The following is a 27,285-nucleotide window of genomic DNA, read 5'->3' as shown; positions in this document are numbered from 1 at the left end:
CAGCTGGCTATTCTGAAAGCTGGACTCCAGCTTTGGGAAGCTATAGGCCGCTGCTGTGCCCTGGCATCCATGACAGTGTCCCCCTTCTTGCAGCAGAGACAGCCACATTTGAGCTATCAGAGGTGTGAAGTAGGAAGAAATGAACCAGGGAAAGAGAAGAGAGGGTCCCCTGCCATCTGCCAGAGCTAAGCAGAACAGAAAGAAAGAAAAATCATTACATCATGCTTTTATTTACCGCAGAACCTGGACGTGAAGGAAAGTGGAAAGAAGTCCCATGGGCGATCTCTGATGACGAACTTTGGGAAACACAAGGTATAAACTAAGAATGGTAAATGTGCATAATTCAGCTAAATTAAAGATTCTATAGGTAATAGGTAACATTGTATTGTGGTAACCTTAGAAGGGTTGACCAGGAAGGACTTAAGAAGGAGAAAAGTTTGAAATCTAAACAACTTAGAAATTTAGTAGCGCTGTTAGTCAAAAGTATGAAAATTCAACTTGTACTTTGGGAGTTCTTTAAATAAACATCGAACAAAGGACTCATATTCTGAATACTTGAATCATTTCTACATATAAGACAGGCAGGTCGCATTTCTAAAACACAAAACAAACTCAAAAGCGTAAGTGCACCCATTACAAAAGACAATAACACATGGCAGGGAAAAGAGAATCGCCTTTGGAAGCACCTGAGAAATGCAAATCATAGTTATTCTATCATTCCATGCCTACCATGATTGATGGCATGAAAAGACCACAGAAATCAAGTCTTAGGATACGGAGCAACATTTGAGTACTCTGCTGGGGTACAGAAACCACTCTGGCACACAGTGTAACAGTTCCTCTTTAGCAGTGCCACTGTTTGGTTTATGACAAAGACAGACAGGCTTATGGCATTTGTAATGGAGCAAGGAATAAACAGTTCAAATGCTCATTAACTATACAATCAATTGCAATGTGGTATATTCACGTCTGGACTTCTGTGAAGCCGTGAAGACACGGCTCTATCTATGTGCAATTATATGATCTTTCAAACATGATCTGAGCTGGAGAAGTAAAACTCAGAGTGCATGCAGTGTGGTTATCTTTGCTATGAAATTTCAAACCATGTAAAAATGCTGTAATGTAGAAGTTAAGATAATTATTAAGCATAGTTTCTGAGGGGACTGTAAGGACCAAGTGGGAAGGTCAGAAGGATTCTAGGGAGCAGGTAAGATTCTACATCCTCATTTGAGTGTTTTCACATTGTAGAAATCATTTTGTGCACTTAAAACTGTACTTTTGCAAATATAAGTGAAACCTTAATAAAGAGATGAAAATGTTATATAAGAAACCAGTCATTGGCCCAGTGAGATGGCTCAGCAGGTTGGGTGTTCGCTGCCAAACCTGATGACCCAAGTTCCTCATGACCTTTGTTTTGAGAAGAGATAAAATTATTCTGACACACTGTCCTCTGATTGTCCACATATGTAGACACACTGATACTAAACAAATGTAATTTTTAAAACTAATGAAGAAAATCAGATGTTAGATGATGAGCCGAACAGTGTTTGAGGGTTTTGGTGAGATCTTTTCTACTATTGTAAGGAATAGTTCTACCTGGAATTCCCTGTCTGTATGATAATTTAGGGAAATTAGTTAAGGCAATAAAAAATAAATCAAAAGCCAGACTGTTCTCTCACGAAGAGTGATGAAGTGAACCACGATCCACTTGCATAATGAGCAGGTGTGAAGTCGCGAGGGGCTGCCCTCTCTGAAGATCTTAGCGTACGAAACAGGAAACAAAAATGCTTGATGAAAACAGATGCTGGGTGTGATACACAATCTGATGTATATCATATATCAAAGCTATGTCAAAGTTATCAGCATTTATTGTTTTTGTTTCCTTCTTGGGGTAGCATCCTGCTGTGTAGCCCAGGCTGCCCATACCTACCATGTAGACCGGCTGGCCTTACATTCCCATTGAACCTCTTGCTTCCACCTCTCAAGAGCTCAGATTTCAGGTGTGCACCACCACGCTGGCTTTAGTTCTTAAGTTCTTGATTTTTATATGTTATAAGAAAAACCTTCCGAGGTAAACGTTTCAGAAGCAATTCAGCTACCAAAGAGTAGACATTTTCACACATCCGGCAATAACAGTAGGCTATGTGGTTGTTTGCAAATTATTTTAATATGTCCCAGTAACAATTTACATTGAAAATTAAAGTCAGTTGTTTGCAAAATAGCTTTGTATGTCATCTTATTTAATCATTGAAGTAATAATAATCCTGAGGAATGGATACTATCTACACACTAATTTTTAAAGTGTAGCAGGAAGCTGGACGAGGCTTGCTACTGCACCAGCGTGGTGAAAAGCTAACCTAGTTTGAGGACTGAGTTTGAACACTGAGGCTTCCGTATCGGAGGTTCTCCAGGCGAAATTATTTCCTGGAAGATTCAAAGTAGCTCCTCACTGTCAGTGTGCTGGGCATTTAATAGCTTGTCTTCAGTTCTGGGCAGTGAGAAAAGCTCGAAGCTGATGTGACCCTGTGGTGACATGGAGACAGTGTCCATTTGTAGACTCAGTCTCAGATGTCCAAAGCACACTGTCCAGATGGCTGGCCTTTGTAGCAGCTATGCGTGTGGTCCCAAGGCTCTCTGCAATGACTGGGGTCTCCATTGTTTGTTTTGTTGGGTCATGTGCTGTCTAAGTAATGAGCAGTCTCCAGCGTGGGGTTGAAACTACACTTCCCCCTCCCCCAACACCTGTCAGAAGACATCACATTGATTCTAGAGACCTTAGCTCATGTCCAATGAGTAGCAATTTTTATTTTACTATTAGAACTAAAAAATGGGTCACAAACTCAAAAGAGCAGTTTGATTTAGATGAGTGAGTATATGCTGATGGAAGGTAAAATGGCAGTCATTCTATTTTTAACTTAATACAAACCTATTTTAAGACACTTTATCACTTATCAGTGGTAAGCTTCTACACAGAAGGACATTTCCCCGTATAATTATTTAAAGAGATACTTTTGGGGGGTTGGGGATTTAGCTCAGTGATAGAGCGCTTGCCTTGCAAGCTCAAGGCCCTGGGTTCGGTCCTCCGCTTTGGGAAAAAAAAAAAAAGACAAAATAAAGAGATACTTTAATTTTGGTTCTCTCTTGTGGACACCTTTAAAGTACGTACCTAATGAAGTTTTTCTAAGATGTCGTTTTTATGTGGCTTAGAAACTTGCTTCTGGGCATGAAACTCTAAATTTTGCACTGCTGGTGCAAAATAAGGATGTCTATCCATGTGCTTTTTATTTAATGGTTAAGCAAGTAGCTGGTCAGTCTTTCTATATGTGTATCTGTGTGTGTGTGTGTATGTGTGTGTGTGTGTGTGTGTGTGTGTGTTAAAATCCAAAACTATTTCTGTATGTTGTGAGTATGCCTACCATGGTGAGTTTAAGTTAGTAAGTTTACTATGATTTTTTTCCAGCAGAAAAATACAAAATCACGTCCTAAATCCTATAGTACTGATGATGAAGAAGACATAGTTCAGAATCCTGGCAAGGAGGGAGGCCAGTTATACAGGTAAGAAAGCATCTTCATGCTTGTTGCTCAGACTCCCATGGCCTCTCCATCCGATTATCCTGGTTGCTTTACTTGTACATGCCTAGAGAATGGAACATACCAGGTAAGGTGTTGGAGTCAAATGTGAAGATCAAAATAAAGATACTATATGGAGGGAACATGGCCTCAGCGAGGGACTGAATAAGCGCCCACTGCAGTAGTTTTCAGGGGAAAGGCATCTTCAGAAAGGAAGATGGCGATGGCGGTGCAGATATGCAGAGGACAGGCAGAAGGGCTGAAGAATAGGATGGATGATAAGCGCATAGCTGGAGCCAGACTTTAGGTATTTGCTTCTCCCTTAACAGTCTTTAATACTGAGCAAGTCATGCTCTCTATCTCCTAGGGTCACAAATGATAAAAGGAATTAAAATTGGCATGGTAGGTCCCAAGCCCATTAAAGAATTGGTAAAAAAAAAAAAAAAAAAAAAAAAATAGCTGTTACTTCATTGTTTTTGGCAATTTTATTATTGTATAGGATTGTCTTAGCTATTTGGGGTTTTTTGTTTTTTCATATGAGGTTTAGAATTGTTCTATGAAGGTCTGTGAAAAATTGTGTTGCTTTTTAATGGGGAGTGCATTGAATCTGTAGATTGCATTCGGTAAGATGGACATTTTTACTATGTTAATCCTACTGATCCATGAGCATGGGAGATCTTTCCATCTTCTGGTATCTTCTTCAGTTTCTTTCTTCAGAGACTTGAAGTTCTTTTCATACAGGTCTTTTGACTTCCTTGGTTAGAGTCACACCAAGGTACTTTATATTATTTGTGGCTATTATGAAGGGTGTGGTTTACCTAATTTCTTTCTTGGCCCATTTGTCATTTATATATAGGTGGGCTACTGATTTTTTTGAGTTAATCTTGTATCCAGCCACTTTTCTGAAGGAGTTTATCAGCTGCAGGAGTTCTCTGGTGGAATTTTTGGGGTCGCTTATGTATACCATCATATCATCTGTGAATAGTGATACTTTAACTTCTTTCTGATTTGTATCCCTTTGCTCTCCTTAGTTGTCTTATTGTTCTAACTAGAACTTCCAGTACTATATTGAAGAGATATGGAGCGAGTGGGCAGCCTTGTCTTCTCCCTGATTTTAGTGGGATTGTTTAGAGTTTCTCTCCATTTAGTTTGATGTTGATTAACGGATTGTGGTACATTTACACAATGGAATACTACTCAGCCATTAAAAGCAACGAAATCATGAAATTTGCAGGCAGATGGATGGAACTAGAAAAGATCATCCTTAGTGAGGTAACACAGACGCAGAAAGACACACATGGTGTATACTCACTTATAAGCAGATTTTAGTCATATAATACAGGATAGACATACTATAATGCACAGACCCTAAGAAGATAAATCTAATGGACATCTTAGGCTTCATGTTGGCTCACTAGTTAGGGGAGTGGGTGATATCTCTGACACAGACTATCTCGCCTGCTTTTTGATCACTTCCTCCAATGGGACGTCTCTACAAGGCTACAGGAAAGGAAGACAAACAGTCCTCATGTGAATAAATGAGCTGGGTGTCTAGGTAGGTTGCCCCTATTCTGAGGAATAGGAGAGAGGGCATGCAGGAGGGAGGGTGGGACTGAGAGAAGAGGAGGGAGGGTCTGATGATGGAGATTTAAATGGAATTAACCAATTAAAAATAAAATAAAAGACAATTTTGTACACTAATGCACAATGTATTATGATCATATCTATCCATTATTACTTTCTCTCATATATATGTCCCACTCCTGCTGACTTACTTCTTCCCAACATGGCCTCCTCCTTCTTTCTTGTCTTCTTTTTGGACCCACTGAGATGAATTAGGATTATTGGCATGCATATGAGCAAGGAGTCATTTTCCAAATCGTGGGAGGCTTATCAGAAGCCATATCACTAAACAAAGTAAAACACCCTTCTTCCCAGAACCACTTAACTGCCAGGTGTTCCTCAGGCAGTGGTAGAACCTCATGATCTCCTCCCTCATCCATGATGGAATGTGGATGGTTCTGTGAAAGTCTTGTGCTGTTATCCACAGCTGCCGTGTGCTCAGAATTGAAATGGCCACATCAGAGCCCGAAGATGGTGCTTCAGAACACACCTCCTAGTCCTCTGATTCTTACATTCTTTCTCCCGTGCCTTCCACGATTTTCCCTAGGCATTGGAAAGGATGACACAGACGTTCCACATAGAGCAGAACACTCCACAGCAACTAATTCTCAGGACTTTGGCCAGTTACACATTTTTTTGTTAGCTGCTGCCCACAGGGAAGCTTCTCTGCTGAAGGCTGGGCGCAGCAGTAGTCTGTGGTTATATAAATGCATAGTTAGATAGCAGTTTGGCTACTTGTCCTGCTGGCCAAACAATAGTTGTAGGTTCCTCTGTAAGGTCTGTGACCTCCTCAGCTATAGGCTTTTCACCACCTTTACAGGACCAGACGCATATTTCCTTCCATGGAACAGTCCTCAAACCCTTTCAGAAAGCCAGTTACACACACACACAGCAATGGCACTATTGCTCCAGTGAGCATATCTTGCCTGGTGCATGGTCCTTAACTAGGTAAAACATCGACTTTTCTTCCACAGTGGCCCACAGAACACCCACGAGCACTGTAGAAGCTAATGAGCAAGACAGAAGCTTCTAGTCAGTTTCATGTTGATCTCTCCATGTCCCGCCACCAGGGTATACAGTTTCTTCAACAATAGAGTCTGGAGAAAATTCTCTGCCAGATATACATGTAATAGATGATGAATATCTAAAATATTCAGAGAACTAAAGCAAAACTAAGCATCACACAATGACACACAATGAGATGGACTGTGGATCCAAACAGAGTTTTCCTTTAGTTCTGAGAGGCAGCCGCAGCAATGGCGATAGACTGTTGTTTCAGGAGCTCCTGCGGTCTCGCTGGCCAACGATCCACAGGGAGCATCCTGTCGTTACTGCTGAAGTTCTCGTTTAGAGACTGAGGACTTCTGGGAGCAGTAGTATCCAGCCATGCAGACTACCTCCATTCAGACTTTTCAATTTGAATTTTGTCTTAAAAAAAAAAAAAAAACACATTAACTAAACCTGTCCTTTAACAATTCCGTACATGTATATAATGCATTCTGATTACTCTCACTCCTTACCCTCTCTTATCTTTTTTTCTACCCCTGTGAGCCCTCCCTACTTCCTATAAATCTTTTGCCCACATTTGTATCGTTCTGTTTTATGATTCAGTGAGTTGAACAGGCCTACCTCGTTGACCGTGGCTTTAGAACTAGCCACCAGAGCCGGGTGGGCTCACCACTAGTGGACACACACCCGAAGAGAATGACTTCCTTCCTCCTAGAATCTGTTCAGAGCCAGTAGTTCAATGGGGAGTGGCAAGGTCCCACTAGACCCTCCTTCTTCCGTGACCAACTGTTGTCCAGGCCCGTCTTGTTCGGGCTCCCTGCTGTGAGCTTCTGGTTGCCATGGCTGTCAGACTCAGGAGATGGCATTTCGCAGCCTTCTCCCTATCTTCTTCCTTTTCTCAGCCTCTGGTTCTTACAGTCTTTTTGCTTCTTCTTCTGCAGCATTCCTTGAACCTTAGATGGGGAAGTGTAAATGTCCTGTCCAGGACAGCATTCAACCGTCACTTATTCTCAGCACTGAGTAGCCATGAAAACCAACATTCACTGTTATCCACTACAACAAGACTCCTTGGGTTATGGCTGGAGGCAGCATTTGTCTATGTATAATCATAGAGAATTATAAATCTCTTTTTAGCTCTATCTCTTTATCTAAAAGTGGTAGTTAGCCCTTCTCTAGGTGTGTGACTTCCCCGGCCACCTCTTTTTGGTCTGCCTTACAGTACTGTGCATGGATGCTCTCCTGTGGAGAGGGCCTCAGCTTCAACCAAGCAGCAGGTAGTTAACCCCATCGTGGACTCATCTTGCCAGGCTGGTTAGAAGTGTAGTTTCCAGTGTTCACAACCCTAAAACCATTGGTGCTTTTTCCTTCCCACCCCGCTTGTTGCACTATGAAATCGAGTTGGTGTGGAGAAAACTGCCTGAGCACTTACCTGTTTCCCTTTCTTGTAACCAAGGTGTATGGTTTCCTTAGCAATTGTGTCTTCTCATCTAGTCCTGGTGGACAGCCTAGGGAAAGGCCATGAACTGTATCATATTGGAGGTCTCTGGGGCTTCCCTCAATTCACATAAAGGCATCTCACACCTGGCACTAAAGTTGGTATTTATTTACTCATGGCTTTCCAAGGGTGACATTATCTAGCCATGCAGGCCATCTCCTTATTAACTCTTTTTTTTTTAAATAGTGTTATTTAGTTAGCTTACAAATCGGTTTCTTTTAAAAATTTTAAAAAATATTCTCTCTCTCTGTGGCTGTGTGTGTGTCTGTGTGCGTTGCTCATGTTGTAGCATGCATGTGGAGGTCTGAGGACAGGTTGTGCAAGTTAATTCTTTCCTTCTGCCATGTGAGTTCTGTCACTCAAACTCGGGTTGTCAGACATGACAGCAAATTCCTTTATCCACTGAGCCTGCCAGCCTAAAGTAGTAGTAAGTAGTAGGGTTTTTGTTGTTGTTTGTTTGGTACTTTTTCATACATTCTTAGTTTGGACTAGCCTCCTCTACCTCCTTTCCTCCGTGCCCAACCCCATCCACGTTTAAACATCTCTACACCAAGTATTCCTCCCTCCCTTTGCCAGCCATACATTGGACAGAGGATTAACATGTAGAATATGCAGAGACCTGAAAAGACTAAATGTTAGACATGAGTTAATTTTTAAAAAATGACCTATGGAACCAAATAGAGAGTTATCAAAGGAAGAAACACAAGTAATTGATTGACAGTAGTGATTGGCGTCACTAGTCACTAGGGAGATGAGAATTATAACACTTTAATTTTTGATATTCATCTCACCCCAGTCAGAATGGCTACTATCAAGAAAACAAATGACAAAAATGATGGCGAGAATGAGAGGCAAGGGGACTCTTTATTCACTGTTGGAGGAGTATAAAACTGATATAGCCACAATGGAAATCGGCTTGGAATTTCTCAAAAATTAGATGTGGAACTTCCATATGACTTAGCCACACTTCTGGCCATTTACCCAAAGGACTCAGAATAGCTTCTCATAGAGATACCTGCACAACCATGTTCATTGCTGCTCTATTCATAACATCTAGGAAATTGGATCAGCTCATATGTCTACCAGCTCCTGAATTATAATGAAAATGTGCACTTAAACATAGCGAAGCCCTATTCAGCACTATATAAACATGAAGTTATGAAATTTATAGGAAGACAGACATAACTGGAACATGTGATACTGAACGAGGTAACCTAAACCCAGAAAGGCAAACACTGCAATTTCTGTCTCATATGCAGATCCCCACTTTACATTTTTAGGTTTCTGTATCTAAGTTGAGCTAAGTGCTTGTATAGGCCAAGAATCAAGAAAGAAGCCCAGAGGTGGGAAATAGGGAGGCCCTAAAAGAAGGGCTAGATCAAGCTTATGATCTGAAAATAGAGAGGTGTGGATAGGTTCCTGTTCCCTGCTTTTAAGCTATTCCAGTAGTATTTATAATGACTGTTTTCAGAACCTAACTGTGGCCCAGGGTATAATCAGGACATCCTGGCAGTCACGAAGTAACATAAACCATATTGTGGGTAGGTAGATAGGTGTGGATGGAGAGATGGACATGTGTGCATGTGCAAACACACACACAAATGCATACACAGACACACTCACGGACACACACACACACACACACACACACACACACACCTTTGTCTCTTTTCTGAATAGAGAAGTTAAAGCCATAGAGGCCTTATAGAAATGTAACAGTAGTGCTCAGGTAGAATTTATATTTGAGCTCTAATGGGATATATATGCACCAGACACTGATTAGTAAGGGCAGAGAAGAAAATTTGAATATTAGTTACAGTAGAAGATGCAGGAGAGAGAAGACCTTTCAGAAGACCTTTACTATTTTTAAATCAAAGTGTCTGGCACACAGCTAGGGAAGGGGCAATGTTTGAAAAGCCATATGATTCTTTGTGCATTCAAATGAGATGCCATTGCAAGTGCCACATGAAATCAGGTTACATGCTGCTCTTGAATCAATTAGAGATTTGCCCCTAATACCTGAGAGAAGCCTGAGCATCTCAGATGGTCACCTTGGGACTTTGTTAACCCAGCTCACTATCTGGATAAGGAGGAGGAGGAGAAAGAGCTAAATTTATGTAGAATGTCTCTTTTAAAAATTCTATCTATCTATCTATCTATCTATCTATCTATCTATCTATCTATCTATCACAATTTATTCACTTTGTATCCCCACTGCAGCCCCCTCCCTCATCTCCTCCCAGTCCCACCCACCTTCCCTCCCTCTTCTCCCCCATGCCCTTTCCCTAGTCCACTGATAGGGGAGGACCTCCTCCCCTTCTATCTGACCCTAGTCTATCAGGTCTCATCAGGACTGGCTGCATCATCTTCCTTTGTGGTCTGGCAAGGCTGCCCCCCTCCCCCAGGGAGAGGGGATCAAAGAGCCAGCCACTGAGTTTGTGTCAGAGACAGTCCCTGTACCCCTTAATAGAGAACCCACTTGGAAACTGAGCTGCATCTGAACAGGGAGTCTAGAATGTCTCAAATGCTACAGGCTGTCTTGGGAGTTTTGCTTGTGAATTTTAAGCATGATCTCATACTAACTCATAATCATTAGACTTTTACAAGTTCAGCAATGACTGCTGGGCTTCCTACCTTAGTTATAGCTATTCTAATAGACAATACATAGTACTTCTTGGACTGTTTGCACTTTGCTGTTGACTACTGGTGTTTGTTGATCATCATCCTGGGAGCTTCTTGGCCATTTGAATGGTGTTGCCGAGCATTGATGGGTTTGATAGTTAAATTTTCCCTATAGGAGAAACGTGTGTATGAATCAGCAATGAGGTGGCCTGTGGAGATTTTGCTGTGGTAAATAGTAGTGGTTGAATATGTAAGGATATATAGTTGAGATTCAAGAGATGTTTTGTAGGTAGGTAGAAAACTTAGAAGGTACCTAGGAAAGCTAAATTTCACATAATACAATGTATTTATTTAAACAGTATCTAAAAATATTTGTAATTGTGTTTCTAAAAAAAATCATTGAGAAATTTTGGTTCATTTTATTTTAGGCATTTAGGTTTTGTGGCCCACATGTTTCCACACCTGTTTAGTCTAGCTGTTTTCTCAGATTACTCCCTAGTGAGGCAACTGTAGAACCAATCCTTTACAAGAAAAGCCACCAAGGCTGATCTTCAGGAGAGCCTGATAACTATGATGGCAGGACGGTGGAGACATAGGAGAAGTACTGAATGAGGAGTCAGAGCTGGGTTCTGGTCCTGCTTTCAGTAGGTCTCAAGGAGGGTCACTTGTTTATTCTTTTAAAAGGGAAGGTCATCGGACTGGGAGCTCACAACCCGTCCATCTCTAACTCGCTCACTCTGTCTACCCTGCAGGCTGGGCCGCCGAAGGAGAACCATGAAGCTTTGCAGAGAGCTCTCAGACTTGGTGGTGTACACAAACTCCGTGGCAGCCCAGGATATTGTGGATGATGGTAAGGCCCGAGACTCTGCGAGTTACTGTTTTCACTGAGCAGATCCTTCCCGCTCACACCTGGGACTGTATAGAGTCTCATTTGTCAGGAAAATGCTAGCCAGCCTGATTCCAAACTCACATGTGTGGCTGCATTGATTACTGGTAGGTGCCTGATTGCCCGGAGGTTGGAGAAGTTTCCTAGAGGGAGGAGAAGGATTCTACTGTTATGAAAGACAGAGGCAACAGAGGCAGGTCTCACTGTGAAGACCTGACCTACCTTCATGACCAGGTCACAGATGGCCTGGCCGTTTCAAGTGTGAATGAACAGAAGAAGGAGTAAATTAATTAGCTACAATGCCCTAGAGAGGCTGTATTTTCTCATTAAACATTTTGACTTTGAACAAAATGGCTTATTTCACTGGCTGAAATTTTAACAAAAAGAATAGACATATTTCAGTGTCATTTTTTTTTTCTCACGGATTTTCCTTTGTTTTCTTTTTTTTTTTAAAAAAAGATTTATTTATTGTGTGTTTATGAGTGATTTGTCTACGTGTATGTGTACCACATGCGTGGTTGGTGTCTGTGGCCAGAAGTGGATATTAGATCTCCTGGAATTAGAGTTACCAATGACTTTTAGCCACCATGTGCGTGTTGGGAATCAAACCGAGGTCTTGGCAAGCGCTCTTAGCTCAGAGCCGTCTCTCCAGCGTGCTTCACTGTTTCCACCTGGGTCAAGCTGACAGGGCCTAGTCACAGCCACCCTCATTTTGAGTCTCCCAACTATTCTTTCTTTCCTTGGCTTTTGTTTTATTCCATTACCAAATTTTTATTGAGGTACAGTAATCTTGTGGCTCTTCAGTTTTAATTTTAGTGAAGTGAAATGGAAATCAGAATGTCCATTTTCTCAGTGGTTTCAGCACAAAGACAGCAGTAGAGGACAAGGCTCTTGTCCTCACAGGCCTCACACTCTAAACTCTGTTCTTTTTTTCTTGGCCACAGTCCACAAGTACATCTTTTTCTATTCATTGAAAGATGACTTTTCTTTCACCTGGGTTTATATTCCTTCTTAAAACAAAAGCAATTATACAAAATTTAAATAAACACTGTCTGTGAGAAGGTGAAAAACCTCAAGACATTCAACCAGCAAGAGCCGCTTTCTGTTAATGACTGCCCATAGCTCCCAGATTAATCCACGGATTGGCTGAATGGAGCTGAAGGTATAGCTGATTGACAAAATGAACATGTTGATTAAAAAGTGCTTTTGGAAATCACAAGCCTAATAGCTTTGGGAACATAATCTTGAGGACTGTTTACCTCTTAAACTTTATCTGGCTTGTCTTCTTTTTTTTTTTTTTTTAAAGACAGAAAAGATGAGCAGCATATAATGAGTATAAATAGCTTATCTTTATACAAAACAATAAATCCCATTAAAATTCCTAATACTCTTATTAGGCAAGGTTTATATGATTCTCCATATAAACAGGCCCACATTAGTGATGTCATTGTGGGCCTGTTTATATGGAGAATCATAAAAAAAACCCAGATATTGATTACAGTGATGCTCCATATAAACTGGGTTTATCACTAAGTATATTTCCTCCAATTTTTTCAAAGCATTCTCTTATCAGAATCTACACATACATTCAATTTTAGTTTTGTTAAGATGCATAAGCTCTGTTCATGTATTCTGTCAGTAATATATATATTAATAACTATTTTAACCTCTTGTTCCATCGAGCAGCTGAGCTCAGTCAGTTGCTCTGGCTCCTGTCCTAAGGAGGGTTCAGGCAGCACACATGAGTTGCCACCAGCCAGGATGTCTCTGAGTTTCATATTTCCTGTCACTGTCTTTCTGTTGCTCTCTATATCACTTGTCACATAGTGGGTGAGTCACTCTGAACCCATTCTGACTCTGGGGTGGTTTAATTTGTGAAAGATCTTTAACAGATTTACTATGTCTAAAGTCTTTCCTTCAAGAGGTTGGACCCACTTCTGTGTTGGTCATCAGTGGGCTCTGGCATAACCCAGTCTTTTGTGAATGTTGGCTTTGATGCATTTACCACTTTGCCTATTTCTTTGGCTGCTAGGCACCACAGGGAATGTGTTGTCCTTCAGCGAAACAAGAGCACACCAAGTGGTTCAGCAGAAGTCAGAGCAATTCATGATCTACAACCAAAAACAGCTCACAAGGATTTACCCATCCGCCTACCGCATTGACTCCAGTAACTTCAACCCTCTGCCCTATTGGAATGCAGGCTGCCAGCTAGGTACGTAAGGCCAGAGAGGAGAGGTCCTCTGCATTCTCCCCCTGCCTTGCTAATTGTAAGTTGTTTCTACTCCTGTCGAACTTTCAATTTTCCCAGTGGCTCTCAACTACCAGTCTGAAGGGCGCATGATGCAGTTAAATCGAGCAAAATTCAAGGCTAATGGCAACTGTGGCTACATTCTCAAGCCCCAGCAGATGTGCAAAGGTAAGCACCAATTTCCTCGCTGTGTCCGTGAGTGCAGGTGATAACCTGCTCTTTACATGTTAAGGTTTACTATTGTTGTTAATGTGGGCATGTGTGTTTATATGTATGTGAGTAGAAGTTTATATATATATGAGGAGAAGTCAGAGGACAGATTTGCAGAGTCTGTTCTCTCCTTCCACCATTATGGGTGCCAGGGATGTGCTCAGGCCATCAGGCTTCAAGGCAAGCCTGTTACCCACTGGATTGGATTAGTGGAAGTTAGGTAGTAAAGTCTCTGTTCTTTATGTCATTTCAGATTTTCTTTCTGATCCTTGTTTTTTTTTTTTCTAGACTTGAGATAGCTTAGAAAATTGTTGGGATCTCTCATACCTGTCCTTGTAATGGTTACAGGCATTTTAAAAAATTGTTTATCCATGTCATGGTTGCCCTGTAAACATTTGCTTTAACATAGCCCATCCCCTGGCTTCTGGGAACAGAGTGTAGTGAAAAATACAGCTGTGGACTGCCTGTGCTTCTGCTTTTGAAAGTTACCTTGATAGTTACATGATAATTTCTTGTTCTAGCAGACACTATGACCTGACACTGTTGATGACAAACTTAAACTCTGTGTGTGTGTGTGTGTCCCTGTATGTACGTGTTTTTATCCTACTGACCTTTGCTTTACTTGGCTTAGGTACTTTCAACCCTTTCTCTGGTGATCCGCTTCCTGCCAACCCCAAAAAACAGCTCATACTGAAAGTGATCAGTGGACAGCAACTTCCCAAACCTCCTGACTCAATGTTTGGAGACCGAGGCGAGGTAGGCTACACCTGACTGCCTCACTAGTTAAATACGAGGTTACTTTATTATGGTTAAGCAGCCCTCTGTGTCTTCAGAGGTATGTGCGTTTCTGTGTGTTGGAAGGTATGGATATTTGTGTACCAGTAAGTGTGCGTGTTTCGAAGTGAGCACTGACCTCCGCTTCTCAGACGTGAGCTAGTTTTCTGTCAGTTACACAGAGTTCCTGCAGGGCTGTATGGATCACCTGTTCTGGAGGTATGCCATTAGTTCACAGTTCGAGACTGATGCTGACAGTGCTGAAAGCAGGATGTAAAGAACAAAGGCTAAGTTCATTATTGACGGAAACATGGCCAAAAGCACATACTCAGTCTCAGATTCCACATGCCCAGCAGCCTTCCTCACTGCTGCTTGCTCCTTGGCCTCATGCTTTGTGTCCACATGCAGACTGCTGTCACCGGCTGCTGGGCCTCTGTTACAGGATACAGTGGCCTTTTGTTTTCTCCTTGCTGGTCAGTCCTATTTCCATGTCCTCCTCTCGGGGCTGGCTCATGACTGTAGGTTCTCTGCACTCTAACCTCCTCAGCTTTCATGTCTGGGTCTTGCGGTTGGGGCCACACAGCTCTGCATGTTCATACTACTGCGAATTTCCTTTGTGTCACTCTTCGTGTGACCTGTGTGCAATGCTGTGCGGGCGGTACTGTAATACGCACACTTCCGCCTCCTAGCCTCACTCCGTTCTTCCTAATAGCTCTCTGTAATCCCTCTGTACTTACTGACAGCACAGTGCCCTCCTCCTCAGAGAGGAAAGCAACAGACAGGGCCACACCTCCGTGTCTGCTATCGCTGTCTCCCATGGACTCATCACTCGGCTTTCCTGCCTTGCTTTTACCCCCTGCTCTGCGTTTGACAGCAGAATAGTGAATTGGTATAATCAGAAAGTTTATGCTGACTTAATTCCACTCTTCACTCATATATCGGTATCTGCGAAACCCGGTTCTATCATTTCTTTTAGTAAGCAGGTAGTAAACTTTAAATGTTCCTGAAATGTGAACACTTGGCTAGTGTTTTTCTCAGAATAATTAACAGCTGTGTTCATGTGGCAATGGCAATACTACTTCCTCTTCCTTATACAGATCATTGACCCTTTTGTTGAAGTTGAAATTATTGGGCTTCCAGTAGACTGCTGCAAGGATCAAACTCGTGTAGTGGATGACAATGGTAAGATGGCGGTCAGTATGCCCTCCCGAGGACGTGCTCTGACGCCACAGTGCACTGACAAGTGTGCTGTGTGGAAGAGCAAGATGGCTGAGGTCTAGAGCTGCCATCCAAATGAATGCTCAACACGTTGATCAAACGTCAACCACTCTGTAAGTTTCCAGTGCCTTTCTGAAAAAGCAGAGTAAGTTTTACCAAACATATGCATTCAGTAATCAACCATTTTGCACTATAAAAAGCCTCAAGCTCATCAAGCAATGACAGGTTTAGTCAGTTTTCTTTGCTTTTGTCCTTGCTGTTTGTTTGTTTGTCTGTTTGTTTTTGAACATGAAAATATATAAAGATTGAGCCTGAATGTTCTGGCACATTCATTTCTTCAATATGGTGAGTAGCCAGCATTTCAGTAATGGCAAGAAGGCATTACCTTTACCCAAGTCTAGCATAGTTTTCTGGGTAATCTTATAAAATTGTTTTTGTTCTATATTTGGCAAGTATTTCATACATATTTTCTTAAGTTAGAAAAGCTAATATTCTAAAATAATTTGGAATCATGGTTCATCAAAACGTTTGAGACATCAGTGTTTCATAGGGAACCCTTCAAGGAATGTTAGTTTTTCAAGAGAAGGGTGAGCTAATGAAGAAACAACATTCTTAAAGAAGCCCTTCCTAGGTGGGATTGTCTCAGGGCTCAAGAAAGTATTCCTTCTTTTCTTAGTTGCAGCAGTAACTGAGAGGTCATTACAACCTTAACCAAAAAAAAAGATAATCTCCTTTGTTCACTAGAAGACTCTGGTTTTCAGCCTGTCATTTTTTAATGAGCTAGAGGCCATTTATAGTGCAAAGCAGTTGACTCCTCCTGAATGCATATGTTTGATAGAACTTTTCTCTTTCAGAAAGGAGCAGATAGACCTTTTTTTGTAGTTTTCTGTAATTATTTTGCCAGAGAAAATTTTTCCAAGAAATACATATCTTTTGTCATTTAGTATTTAGCTTCATCACATTTTCCATTATTCTAGTAGTACTTGAGCTGAGTCCTTATGCAGGAAATAAGTTCATAAAAAAGACCCCATGGTTTTGGAGGCTGGAGGTCTAAGCAACGTGGTATTGGCTTTTGGGAGGGCTGTCAGACTGATTCCCACCATGGCAGGCAGCATCATGGTAGGATTATGTGTGAGAGAAAACATATGGCAACTTAGGAATTTGGAGGCAGACAGGCTTGCTATGTAACAGTACCACTGGAAACTTACCAGTGTCTGGTAAGGAATCATCAACAAATTCTGGGCAAAAGACCACCTTCACACTTGGCTGTACACCATGACATAGTCACAGTGGCTGTGAAGACTGCCACTGAAAAATTCTTAGAGGACGAAACACATGCAAGTAGTTGTTTATTTTCAGTGTGGAAAGAGAGCCAGTTCTTGCTTCATGAGAAGCCACTAAGAATGCGCAGCTTACAGTCTATAGACCTCTTACTCACTGTATGATCTTAGACACATTTCTGTGAACAGCAGTTCTCTAAGCTATATAATGAGTTACAAATATTTTGGACTTTCAAAAGTATGGGCATGTGTTACTCTTGCAACTTTGGAAAGTTATAGTTTGAAACTTGATTAACGTATGTATGTTTTTCTTACGTAGACAAAACCAAGCTGGGTGTGGTGGCTGGTTTGTAACCCCAGCTCGTGGGAGGTGGAGAGAGGAGGATCATGAATTCAAAGCAAACCTGGACTACTGAATGAAACCCTGTCTCAAAAAAAAAAAAAAAAAAAAAAAGACAAAGGAAACCCACAAGCCCCTGCCCTGCTACTCTTAAAGGGTTTCTGTAGGAATTAAATAGGACTATATGTACACAATAGAATAGAAAGTTACAAAGCACTTCATGAGTAGATCTTGATGGTTAGTTACTCCAGCAGAAGAAGCTTTGGTACATAAAAAATATGATTCTCTCAGGGGTAACTTTCTGTAATGTTTCTGTTAAAATACTCTTAGAATACTACTATAATTTTTAAGCTTATTGAAGTATTTTACTGACTTAATACAATGGGCATCAGAGATCAATATAATTGATGTGAAAATTTACAGGCCTTCTCCTACCAATTATTTTTGAGCAGTGGGGTAAACGCAGAGGCTTTCCTGCAGCAGGGCATCCTAGAGAGAGGTTCGGCCATCTTCATGAGTTTAATAACCAGTACAAGCAATCTTCGCTGTCTGCTCTACAGACATTGCTGCTAAATCGTTTCCAGCCACGTTCTTTGCTTTTCTTCTGATTTTTCTTTTTCTTTTTTTCCTGTTTTTCTAAGGATTTAACCCTGTGTGGGAAGAAACCCTAACATTTACAGTCCACATGCCAGAAATAGCTTTAGTTCGGTTCCTTGTGTGGGATCATGATCCTATTGGAAGAGACTTCGTGGGACAGAGGACTGTTACCTTTAGCAGCCTCGTACCTGGTAGGTATAAGGTGGATTTTTATATGTAGATTGGCTATTCCTTTTTTTTGGTTTTGGTTTTGGTTTTCTACTGGTGGGGGAGAAATTTCTGGGGTCTAGCATGTGCTTGGTTAATCTTTGAAAGATTGAATACATTACATAGGGCCAAGAGGATATTTATCAAATTTATTATAGAAATTAAACTGAGTGTTTATATGATAGATGTGGTGTCATATGCTGTATAAAATATGAAGAATGATAATTAAGACGGAGCCTTAATTCTCTTGTACTCTCTGGAAAATCAAATGCAAATTCAGCGGAATGAACCAATTTTTTTGTTTTTCTTTTGCAGGCTACCGGCATGTCTATTTGGAAGGACTCACAGAAGCATCCATTTTTGTTCACATAACAATCAATGAGATCTTTGGAAAGGTGAGAAAGATCATAGTCATTCAACAATAATGTGGATTTCAAGAAAGTTAGCAATTTCATAAAAGAAATGTACATTTGACCAGGTTTTCTTTTGTGGGTGTCTGAGCTCAGCAAGCTCGGGCAGTGCTCCACCCGTGCTCCTCCCTCTACTCGGCTGTGCTCATTCCATCCTCCCAGAGGTTCGCCTCGATGTTTAATAGAGTTGAGAAGACTATCACACTTTCAGGCAATCATTTTGATGAAAATAATGAAGACTGTTAAAATTTGTATTTTATTGTAATTCTAAAAAAAAAAAAAAAACATTTTCTACAGAAGGAAATGTGGTGACATCTCAGAGTTTTGATGAATGGCCTATGCTAATCTGGCTATGATTCCAGCCAGATCTAGGTGGGATGCATTCATATGGAACAACTATAAATTGAAAATCAAAAAGAGAAAGGAAAAAAAAAAGCGAATGGATTTAAAACTACTTACAGAAGAAACTGAGAGAGGAAATCATGGTGGAGATAGAGGGGGAGGTTGAATGGAAGAGGGAGGGAAATAGGGAGAGCGAGATAGGGAGAAAGGGAGGCAAAAATATCACAAAAAAAATGTAGTTCTGCCTAGTTCTCTCTCCCTTCGCTGCAGAATGAGATGGTGCTTTACACAGCAGCAGGTGGGCCTCTGGCCCTGCCAAGTGCTGGCGACTTGGGCCCTGCTGTGTATTTTCAGCACTAGATGTGGCTTGGAGGGAATGTAGAATGGAGCAGTGCCCAGGACTGCCCCCATGCTGCTTGCTGCTATACTCTGTGCTGCCCGGAGCGTCCCCAGAGTATTGGCGTTCTTTCTGAATCCACTTTCCATGTATAAATGTGAGGTAAAAATAATACCTGCCTCATAAATAAGTCTATTATTCTTTGAAAGTTGCCTGGCATGGACTGAAGGATCATACTATTGGCTAATATTGGTATCACTGTGACCACAGTCTCACTGGGGGATTGACATGGGAAGGGTAGGTTTACCCTCATATAGCCTTCCTCCAAAGGGAACAAATGATTTTTATTTCTGAAAATGCTGAAGGTAAAAACTTTCAATCTTGAGTTTGTATGTATACAGCTTGTTGGGCTTTTTCTGTTATATATGTTTCTATTTATATAAATGACTACATAGAAACATATATAAATGTTTATATATGTTATTAACACATATAAATAGAAACATATATACATGATTTGAAGATGCCTGAGTTCTCTTAAGCCAAGTTTAACTATATAATGTTTCTAACTCTCATCAGGATGGAGAGAAACAATAAGGTGCAGCGTTTGTTTAGAACTCAGCCCAGAAATAAAATACAAATAAAGTATTCTATGTAATTTTTGTTTTATTTCTAACTAACTGACCAACTTTGAGTCATTTATCATTTCCAATACATGTTTGGGTTGGGACGCTCATACCATAGTGTTATGGATTTGAGCTGAACAGGGAGTGGACAGAGGAGGAAAATTATTAGAAGTGGGAAGAAAGGCTTCTGCAGATGAGCACATTTTTCTCTTGTGTTTACTGGTACCACCTACTTGAATGAGCCCAAATTGTGTTTTGTTTTGTTTTTGTTTTTTCCCTTGCAGTGGAGCCCTTTAATCCTCAACCCCAGTTATACCATATTGCACTTTCTAGGAGCTACAAAGGTAGTTTGTCAGCATGGCCCTGCATTCTCCCTGGCATACCCTTTTAAAATGACTATGGTAGCATGCCTCCTCATGTCTCTCCATCTCTGCTTACCATGTTGAAATTCACATTTGTTGCTTCAAGGCTGCTGAAGTTTTGTCAGTTTGTTACCTGTGGAAACTTTTCTACCGTTTTATCATCTCTGGGTAGGAAAGTCCTGAAAAGGTTGGCTATGAAACTGAGATTGCCTTTCTCACAGATAAGTTGGTGAGATGTGCATGGTCCTGTATGAACCCGCTGTGAGCTGCTTTCTTATTTCAATCCATGGTTATAAAATTTCACTCCATATTCATTCTTCATGGAGCTGTCATTTCCAACACAAGTTGTTCTTGTGATGGCATGTGCTTAATTTGTGGTTGGTCCTTTTGTGTCCTCAGAACAGACAGCTCCAAGGTTTGAAGGGACTGTTCAATAAGAACCCCAGGCACGGTTCTTCAGAAAACAACTCCCATTACATTCGGAAGCGATCCATTGGAGATAGAATTCTGCGACGTACAGCCAGTGCCCCAGCCAAAGGCAGGAAAAAGAGCAAAGTGGGCTTCCAAGAAATGGTTGAGATAAAAGATTCTGTCTCTGAAGCCACAAGAGATCAAGATGGTATCCTGAGGAGGACCACACGGAGTCTGCAAGTACGCCCTGTCTCTATGCCTGTTGACAAGAGTCTTCTGGGGGCTTTGTCACTGCCTATATCTGAAGCAGCAAAAGACATGGATGGAAAAGAAAATTCTCTGGGTAAGATGCTTTCAGTTTTTCTAGGCTGCTTTTTTTGTCCCTTGTTTACATTATGACAGGGCTACCATTCTCTAATTAAAATATTCTGAAAAATAAACAATTTTTAATGTTAATTCTATGCAAGAAGATTTCAATCTTTAGGTAAGAAAGCAAAAATGAGCTGTTTCCTCCTCTACTATGGCCTTTAAATAACATTTCCATCTGTGGAGAGGGAGAGGAACATCAGGTGTAATGGATTAGAACATGCCAGTCTGAAGAAGAGAGCTACAAAATATAATAAGGGTTGGTTTTCTAAGTGGTAGCATATTTGGAGCAGGGACAAGGGGTTTAAAGAGGTATTATTCTGAGATTCCCCCATGGTCCAGTGGACTCATCCTGGCTTTCCTGATATTGAATGTAGCTGCATTACTCTTCACTATTAAAACGTCTATGGTTGGAAATGTTTATGGTGAAAGGATGCTGTGAAAAACAAAACAAACCACACCATCCTTAAGGTCTGGTCGAGGCAGCATTTTCCTCCTGCGACCCCACTTCTCTGCACTAGATAGGAGCTGAGAAGGAGATGTGTTCATGGCTATTTCTCATTTGTAGGCTCCACAAGTATAGGAATTGGGAGCCATCTTTTTCCTTAATTTGGAGTATCATGGACTCATTTGAGCAACTTGATGATGAGCAATGACCATTTTACATAGTGACAAAGAACTCTTAAATTTGTACCATTGACTTTTCCTATTCCAAAACTGTGTCCATTGACTGTCTCTACAATTATCTCAGACAAATAGAATGTAATGCCTAGTTTTTGCATCTTAGCAAAATTGGTCTTTATCTAAACAATATAATTTCTATGATTTGTTTGCCCACAAATGTTGTTTTGCTTGTATTGGTTCTTATAAGAAGTTATACAGAGAAAAGAAAAGCCAGTTCTTGAATTATTAGAAGAATGGAGAGAAGCAAAGCTTGAAAATTTCCTAATTTGCAAGGCCCTGGAGTCTACCTAGCACTGGAAAAAATGTTAGAAATTTTACTAAGAGTAGTGTCAGAGAAAAGAGGACAGACGTGGCTCTAAATTTATTATAAAAACCCTCTTCATCAAAGTTAAACTATGTTCAGTAGAAATTTGTACTAATTAGTCTTTAGCTGCAGAAGATGCTAAGCCAAGATGATGATCTGGGAAGCGAGGGAGAGACAGTGCTTCCTCCCTGCATTTGAAATAATGTGAGAATTAATCACGTGTTAAACTTACAGCACATGTGGAAAGGTACCTAATTGTTGCAGTGATCCCAGATACACTGCAGAAAACAAAGAAGATGCAGTAGAGAAACAGCAGAATACAAGTTCTAAATAGTTGTCTCTATTTAGACATAGATATTTGTCTCTATTTACAAAAACAGCTGCTTCTGAAAATGATGTCATGGAATATTTCATTGTTTACAAGTTGGGAAACTTAATATGATGAATAGTGAAGAGAACGTATTTATTGAAAAAAAATTCTTTACATATTATGTCTTTGAATGAGTTAATAGACAATTAAATGTCAGATCAAAAATAATTGAACATTGAACATTGTGTCAGCACATGTCAAAAGGATGCGCTATCCCAGATTTCTATGAATGGTATATTTTAATATTTTTTCTTATTTAACATCTTACTACCACTTTGGAGGGGAAAGAGGGAAGAATACAATATATATTTTTTATTGAAACCAAAACATATTACTAACAGAATATTAAATGTTAGCAGTGATTTGGAATTTGTGGCTATCTTTTCACTTTAAGCCAATAGATATTAATAGTGTTGTGCACTTATTGTATCTTCCAACTGTGTTAGAAATTAATTGGTTAGATTAAACATTTTGCCAAAATGTCTTAAAAAATGTTATCATTTGTGGTTTGCCTGTTGCTAATCCATGCATAACTTTGGAAGCTGACAGTGTCTTGTTTACAGGTGCCATAGCGCATTGTTTAACAGAGCTGTCTTGTTCTGTTTTTATTGCCATGCTTCTGTGTAGTACAGAACTGAATAGGAAGCAGCGTAAGGTAATCCTCACCGTGAAAGCATGGTAACTCATTGACATTTCTGGACAATGAATATTACATCCTCAGCTGATGTAATAGACATTCAAAAGGAAGCCCAGTGAAGTTCCTATAAATATATCTTACCATTTATCCATCACACAGATATTGTGTTGCAAACTTCTGCTTATCCATAATTATATTCTGTCACAGTGTAAAACAGATTTACATTCTCCATTTGTCTGTGTCAAGACAAACATGAGTGTTCCAGGGCCTACATGAAGTGATACACTTCACCTAAAATATTATTTCCTTTATTTAGCAGGCGTCAAGGATGACAGAAGAAAGGGGGAGGCAACTATAAAAGACCCACATTTTTCAAATTTCAACAGAAAACTATCATCCTCCTCCAGTGCCCTCCTCCACAAAGATGCCAACCAAAGGGATGACACTCTTCCAACTGCCAGTGTATCAAACCCAGAACAGTGTGGGGGACCAGGTGAAAAGGGTGGGAGAACCAAACCAAATGTGACAAAGGATTGCCAGGAAAACCACTGTCCTCCAAAATTCCTCTCTCCAAGGCAGCATTTGGCCCCTGACCCTGCAACAAAGGGGCCACAAGATCTGCACGGAATAAAAACCAATGAAAAGGAGCATTCTGAGAGCTTAGCAGGAGGGAAAAGCATGCTGTTCGGAAAAGTTCCCTCTCAAAGCACTCAGGAGGCAGAGAACTGGGAAGACAGCAGGGCCAAGGGCAGAGCTGCAACGTCCTTCTCTTTGTCTGATGTCTCTGTGCTCTGTTCTGACATCCCTGATTTACATTCAACTGCCATTCTGCAGGACACTGAAATTTCCAATCTCATTGATGATGTCACCTTAACAAATGAGAATGAGTTGGGCAGTTCCATCTCAGCACTGATTGGCCAGTTTGAGGAGAGCAACCACGGGGCTAACACTGCTGGGGTTTTTCATCTCCTTAGTCCCAGTATGACATCAGGAGGTGCTCCTTTGCCTATCACATTGGGCCTACAAACATCCTTTGAACATGGTTTTTCCCAGGGGAAACCCAATGCCTCCTTTTTGTGCTCATCTCCTGAGCTAGTCAAGCTCTCTAGTGCTGAGGCCACCAAACTGGCAAATAACACAGATGCCTGTGGAATGATTGGCTCTCCCATCTTTAAACCAAAGCCAGGAAATAATGCTTCTGATAAAGCCAAGACAAGGGTCATGGAAGGTAACCTGCCTGGGTCCCTTGATGCTTCTCATGGGCAGTTTCCTAAAAGCCCCACTCATGAAGAGGACCAGGGACGAGTGATGAGCAGCCCTGCTTTTCCCACTGAGTTGGCCCTAGAAGACATAATAGCAGACCCTGCTCTCTGTATAAATTCTGCAGAGAGCAGCCTTGTGGAAATCGATGGAGAATCTGAAAACCTGTCTCTGACAAGCTGTGACTACAGGGGAGAAGGTCCAAATCCACTTGTTTCTCCACTGAAACTGCGGCACAGCCAGGAGATGGCAGAACATACCCAGAGAGGCTTGAGGAATGGCTATTGTAAAGAGACTCTCTTCCCTGCTGTCCCTGAAATAGTCAACAACATTCAAGGTGTCAAAAATCAAAGTATTTCTTGTCTAACCTATCAGGGTGCTGGCTTTGTGTATAACCATTTCTCAAGTTCAGATGCAAAAACAAACCAAATCTGTGGGCCCCAACAGCCTAGGCCTTTGGATATGCATGCCCCAACACCCACACCATCAATACATGCTCCTTTGGCTGCTTTGAAACTACCAAGTCCATGCAAATCCAAAAGTCTGGGGGACTTAACATCAGAAGACATTGCTTGCAACTTTGAAAGCAAATACCAATGTATTAGTAGGAGTTTTGTGACAAACGGCATCAGAGACAAGAGTGTGACTATGAAGACAAAGTCATTAGAACCTCTAGATGCCCTAACTGAACAGCTCCGGAAGCTGGTGTCCTTTGACCAGGAAGACAGCTGTCAAGTGCTGTATTCAAAGCAGGGTGCCAATCAGTGTCCCAGGGCGTTAGTCAGAAAGCTGTCCTCCAGGAGTCAGAGCAGGGTCCGCAACATTGCCAGCCGTGCCAAGGAGAAGCAGGAAGCTGGCAAGCAAAAAGCTGTGACCCACAGCACTAGAGGAGGGGTGGTCCTGAGAAGTAAACCGCCGGCTCCTGCTCTGGCCGTGAACCGTCACTCCACGGGCTCGTACATTGCGAGCTACCTGAGGAATATGAAAGCTGGTGGCCTGGAGGGCCGAGGCATCCCAGAGGGAGCATGTACAGCCCTTCGCTATGGCTATGTGGACCAGTTTTGTTCAGACAATTCAGTTCTGCAGACTGAGCCAAGCAGTGAAGATAAACCAGAAATTTATTTTCTTTTGAGGCTGTGAATTATATAAAGCTGCATTTTCATTGTTTACATGATATTCTATAGAATGTTAGAGTTCCTCATTGTCAGTATATATGATACTGGGCTTTGAAATGATTTTCCAATGTATTTTCAGGCTTGTATTTTGGTCCCCCTTTTACTTCGTTTGTTCTCTCAGTTTATGCATTTGTACATAGATTCTGTGACATTTCCCCCAAACCCAGGATCTCTTCTCCCCAAAGTGTTGTAAACTGTGTCGGTATGAAATGTGTGCATGCCTTTCATGTAAAACTTTTCAGCAGTTTGGGTCACAGCGTGCGTATGTTGCACAAAATGCCCTTTCCTATGTCCTCGGATCACAGCCACCGAGGCTGTCATTGTTAGCCACCGAGTGTTGAGCTGATTATGATTAGATTTTACAAACAATAAAGGGATGGATTCTTTATTGGAAGCTACATTCTCCTTTTGAATTGGGAGACCTAGATTCAATTATAGAATCCATTTAAAATAAGTGTTTTAAATGATGACCTGGCCCTATATGATTTTCATCCCTCACCCAAAGTGGGAATTCCAAAAAGATGGAGAGTGTCTCTCCAACCCCCCAAGTCCCTTTTAGAATAGGCTGTGATGAAGAAAGTGAACTTCTGTATATAAGGACAAAATAGTTTGTTTTGCATAAATTTTGTTGCATATTTTTGCAATGGCTTTGTATGTAACAAGAGTCCAGTTGGCAAACTATCTGTCATACTTTTGGAGTAGCTGATATTACAGATCGAAAGTAATGGCTTTCAAAATGTGAGAATTTCAGATGGGCATGGTGGCCTTTAATTCTAGCAGAGGCAGGTGGATCTCTGAATTTGAGGCCAGCCTGATCTATACAGTAAGACCCTATCTCAAACAACAACAGCAACAACAACAAAAATAGTGAGAGACTTACATTAGACTTAAAACTCAGAGAGCAGTACAAACAGAAAATTTCCCCAAGACTTTCAAGAAAAAGAGTATTTTCTCATAATCCAAGTGAATAGATAATTAAAAAAAAAACAACTTTTCCCTTTAGGGAACCAAGTAACTATATTTTAGTACTGACATATATTATTTTCATTGTGAATCCATTTTTTATTGCATGTTCAGGTGTCATTTGCTTTTTGTACCATGAATTACAATGATGTTCTTCCTGGACTTCATAAAATATAATTAAATCAGATTTTTGAACACTTGGTGATTTTATTTATAAAACAGAACCAAACAAAACCACAGCTGGAGTTTGTATGTTAATTGATGAGTGAGGGACCAGGAGCGCCTGGATATGTCTTTCTTTCTATTTGCTTGTAGCAGAATTGGGAAATTTCATTGTCGGGGATGGTTATGCAGCAGTTTATGCCTGTGGATATTTTCATTATATTGAAGAACATACTTGTTTTTAGTTTTTAATTTTTAGGTATTTTTATGTATGTGAGTGTTTTGCTTGCATGTATGTATAGCATGTGTGTAGAACATGTATGTGTGCAGCATGTGTGTGGCTGGTGCCTGAGGAGGTCAGAAGGGGGCTGTGGATCCTTTGGAACTGGAATTCCGGACAGTTGTGAGCTGCCATATGCAGGTGCTGGGAGCAGAACCTCGGTTCTTGGCAAGAGCAACAAGCACTCTTAACCACTGAACCGTCTCTCCAGCCCCATCGTTACACTGAAGAGCATATTTGTAAGATAACTTAAACAGATAGTTTTGTGCGCTTAGTATGGATTTGCAAGTTTAAAAATAATTCTTGGTAATCAGTCCAGTGGTGGTGGTTGTAGTAGGTGGTTAGGGACAAACATGGGGGAAAATGAGATGCTCTGTTTGGCAAGTCTGTGTGTGTGCTCACACACACATATACACACACATAAACTTGTGTGCATACACCCATAGGTTTGTGGCATGGAGAAGGGAGAAATCAGTCCCTGCTTCTCTTAGTACCAACTCTTAGCTTTTATCCAAATG

General features: G+C 41.0%; 1 protein-coding gene across 1 annotated transcript in view; it reads left to right on the top strand.

Annotated features, from left to right (window-relative positions):
- The window catches only part of Plch1 (phospholipase C eta 1), a 193,449-nt gene extending 166,897 nt beyond the window's left edge, over positions 1-26,552 (top strand). The window contains exons 13-24 of the mRNA XM_055596877.1: positions 241-312; positions 3,464-3,555; positions 11,071-11,168; positions 13,237-13,416; positions 13,513-13,620; positions 14,294-14,418; positions 15,534-15,618; positions 17,916-18,062; positions 18,394-18,473; positions 20,078-20,137; positions 20,555-20,909; positions 23,244-26,552. Of these exons, the coding sequence (XP_055452852.1) occupies positions 241-312; positions 3,464-3,555; positions 11,071-11,168; positions 13,237-13,416; positions 13,513-13,620; positions 14,294-14,418; positions 15,534-15,618; positions 17,916-18,062; positions 18,394-18,473; positions 20,078-20,137; positions 20,555-20,909; positions 23,244-25,327 (3,486 nt within the window). The 3' untranslated portion in view covers positions 25,328-26,552. The remainder of the gene's footprint in view (positions 1-240; positions 313-3,463; positions 3,556-11,070; positions 11,169-13,236; positions 13,417-13,512; positions 13,621-14,293; positions 14,419-15,533; positions 15,619-17,915; positions 18,063-18,393; positions 18,474-20,077; positions 20,138-20,554; positions 20,910-23,243) is intronic.
- Positions 26,553-27,285: the final 733 nt, after the last annotated feature.

Source organism: Psammomys obesus, unplaced genomic scaffold (assembly GCF_907164565.1).
Source record: "Psammomys obesus unplaced genomic scaffold, mPsaObe1.curated_primary_1811, whole genome shotgun sequence".
Lineage (NCBI taxonomy): Eukaryota > Metazoa > Chordata > Mammalia > Rodentia > Muridae > Psammomys > Psammomys obesus.
The sequence above is the reverse complement of the archived record's forward strand: the minus strand, read 5'-3'. Positions and strand labels throughout refer to the sequence as shown.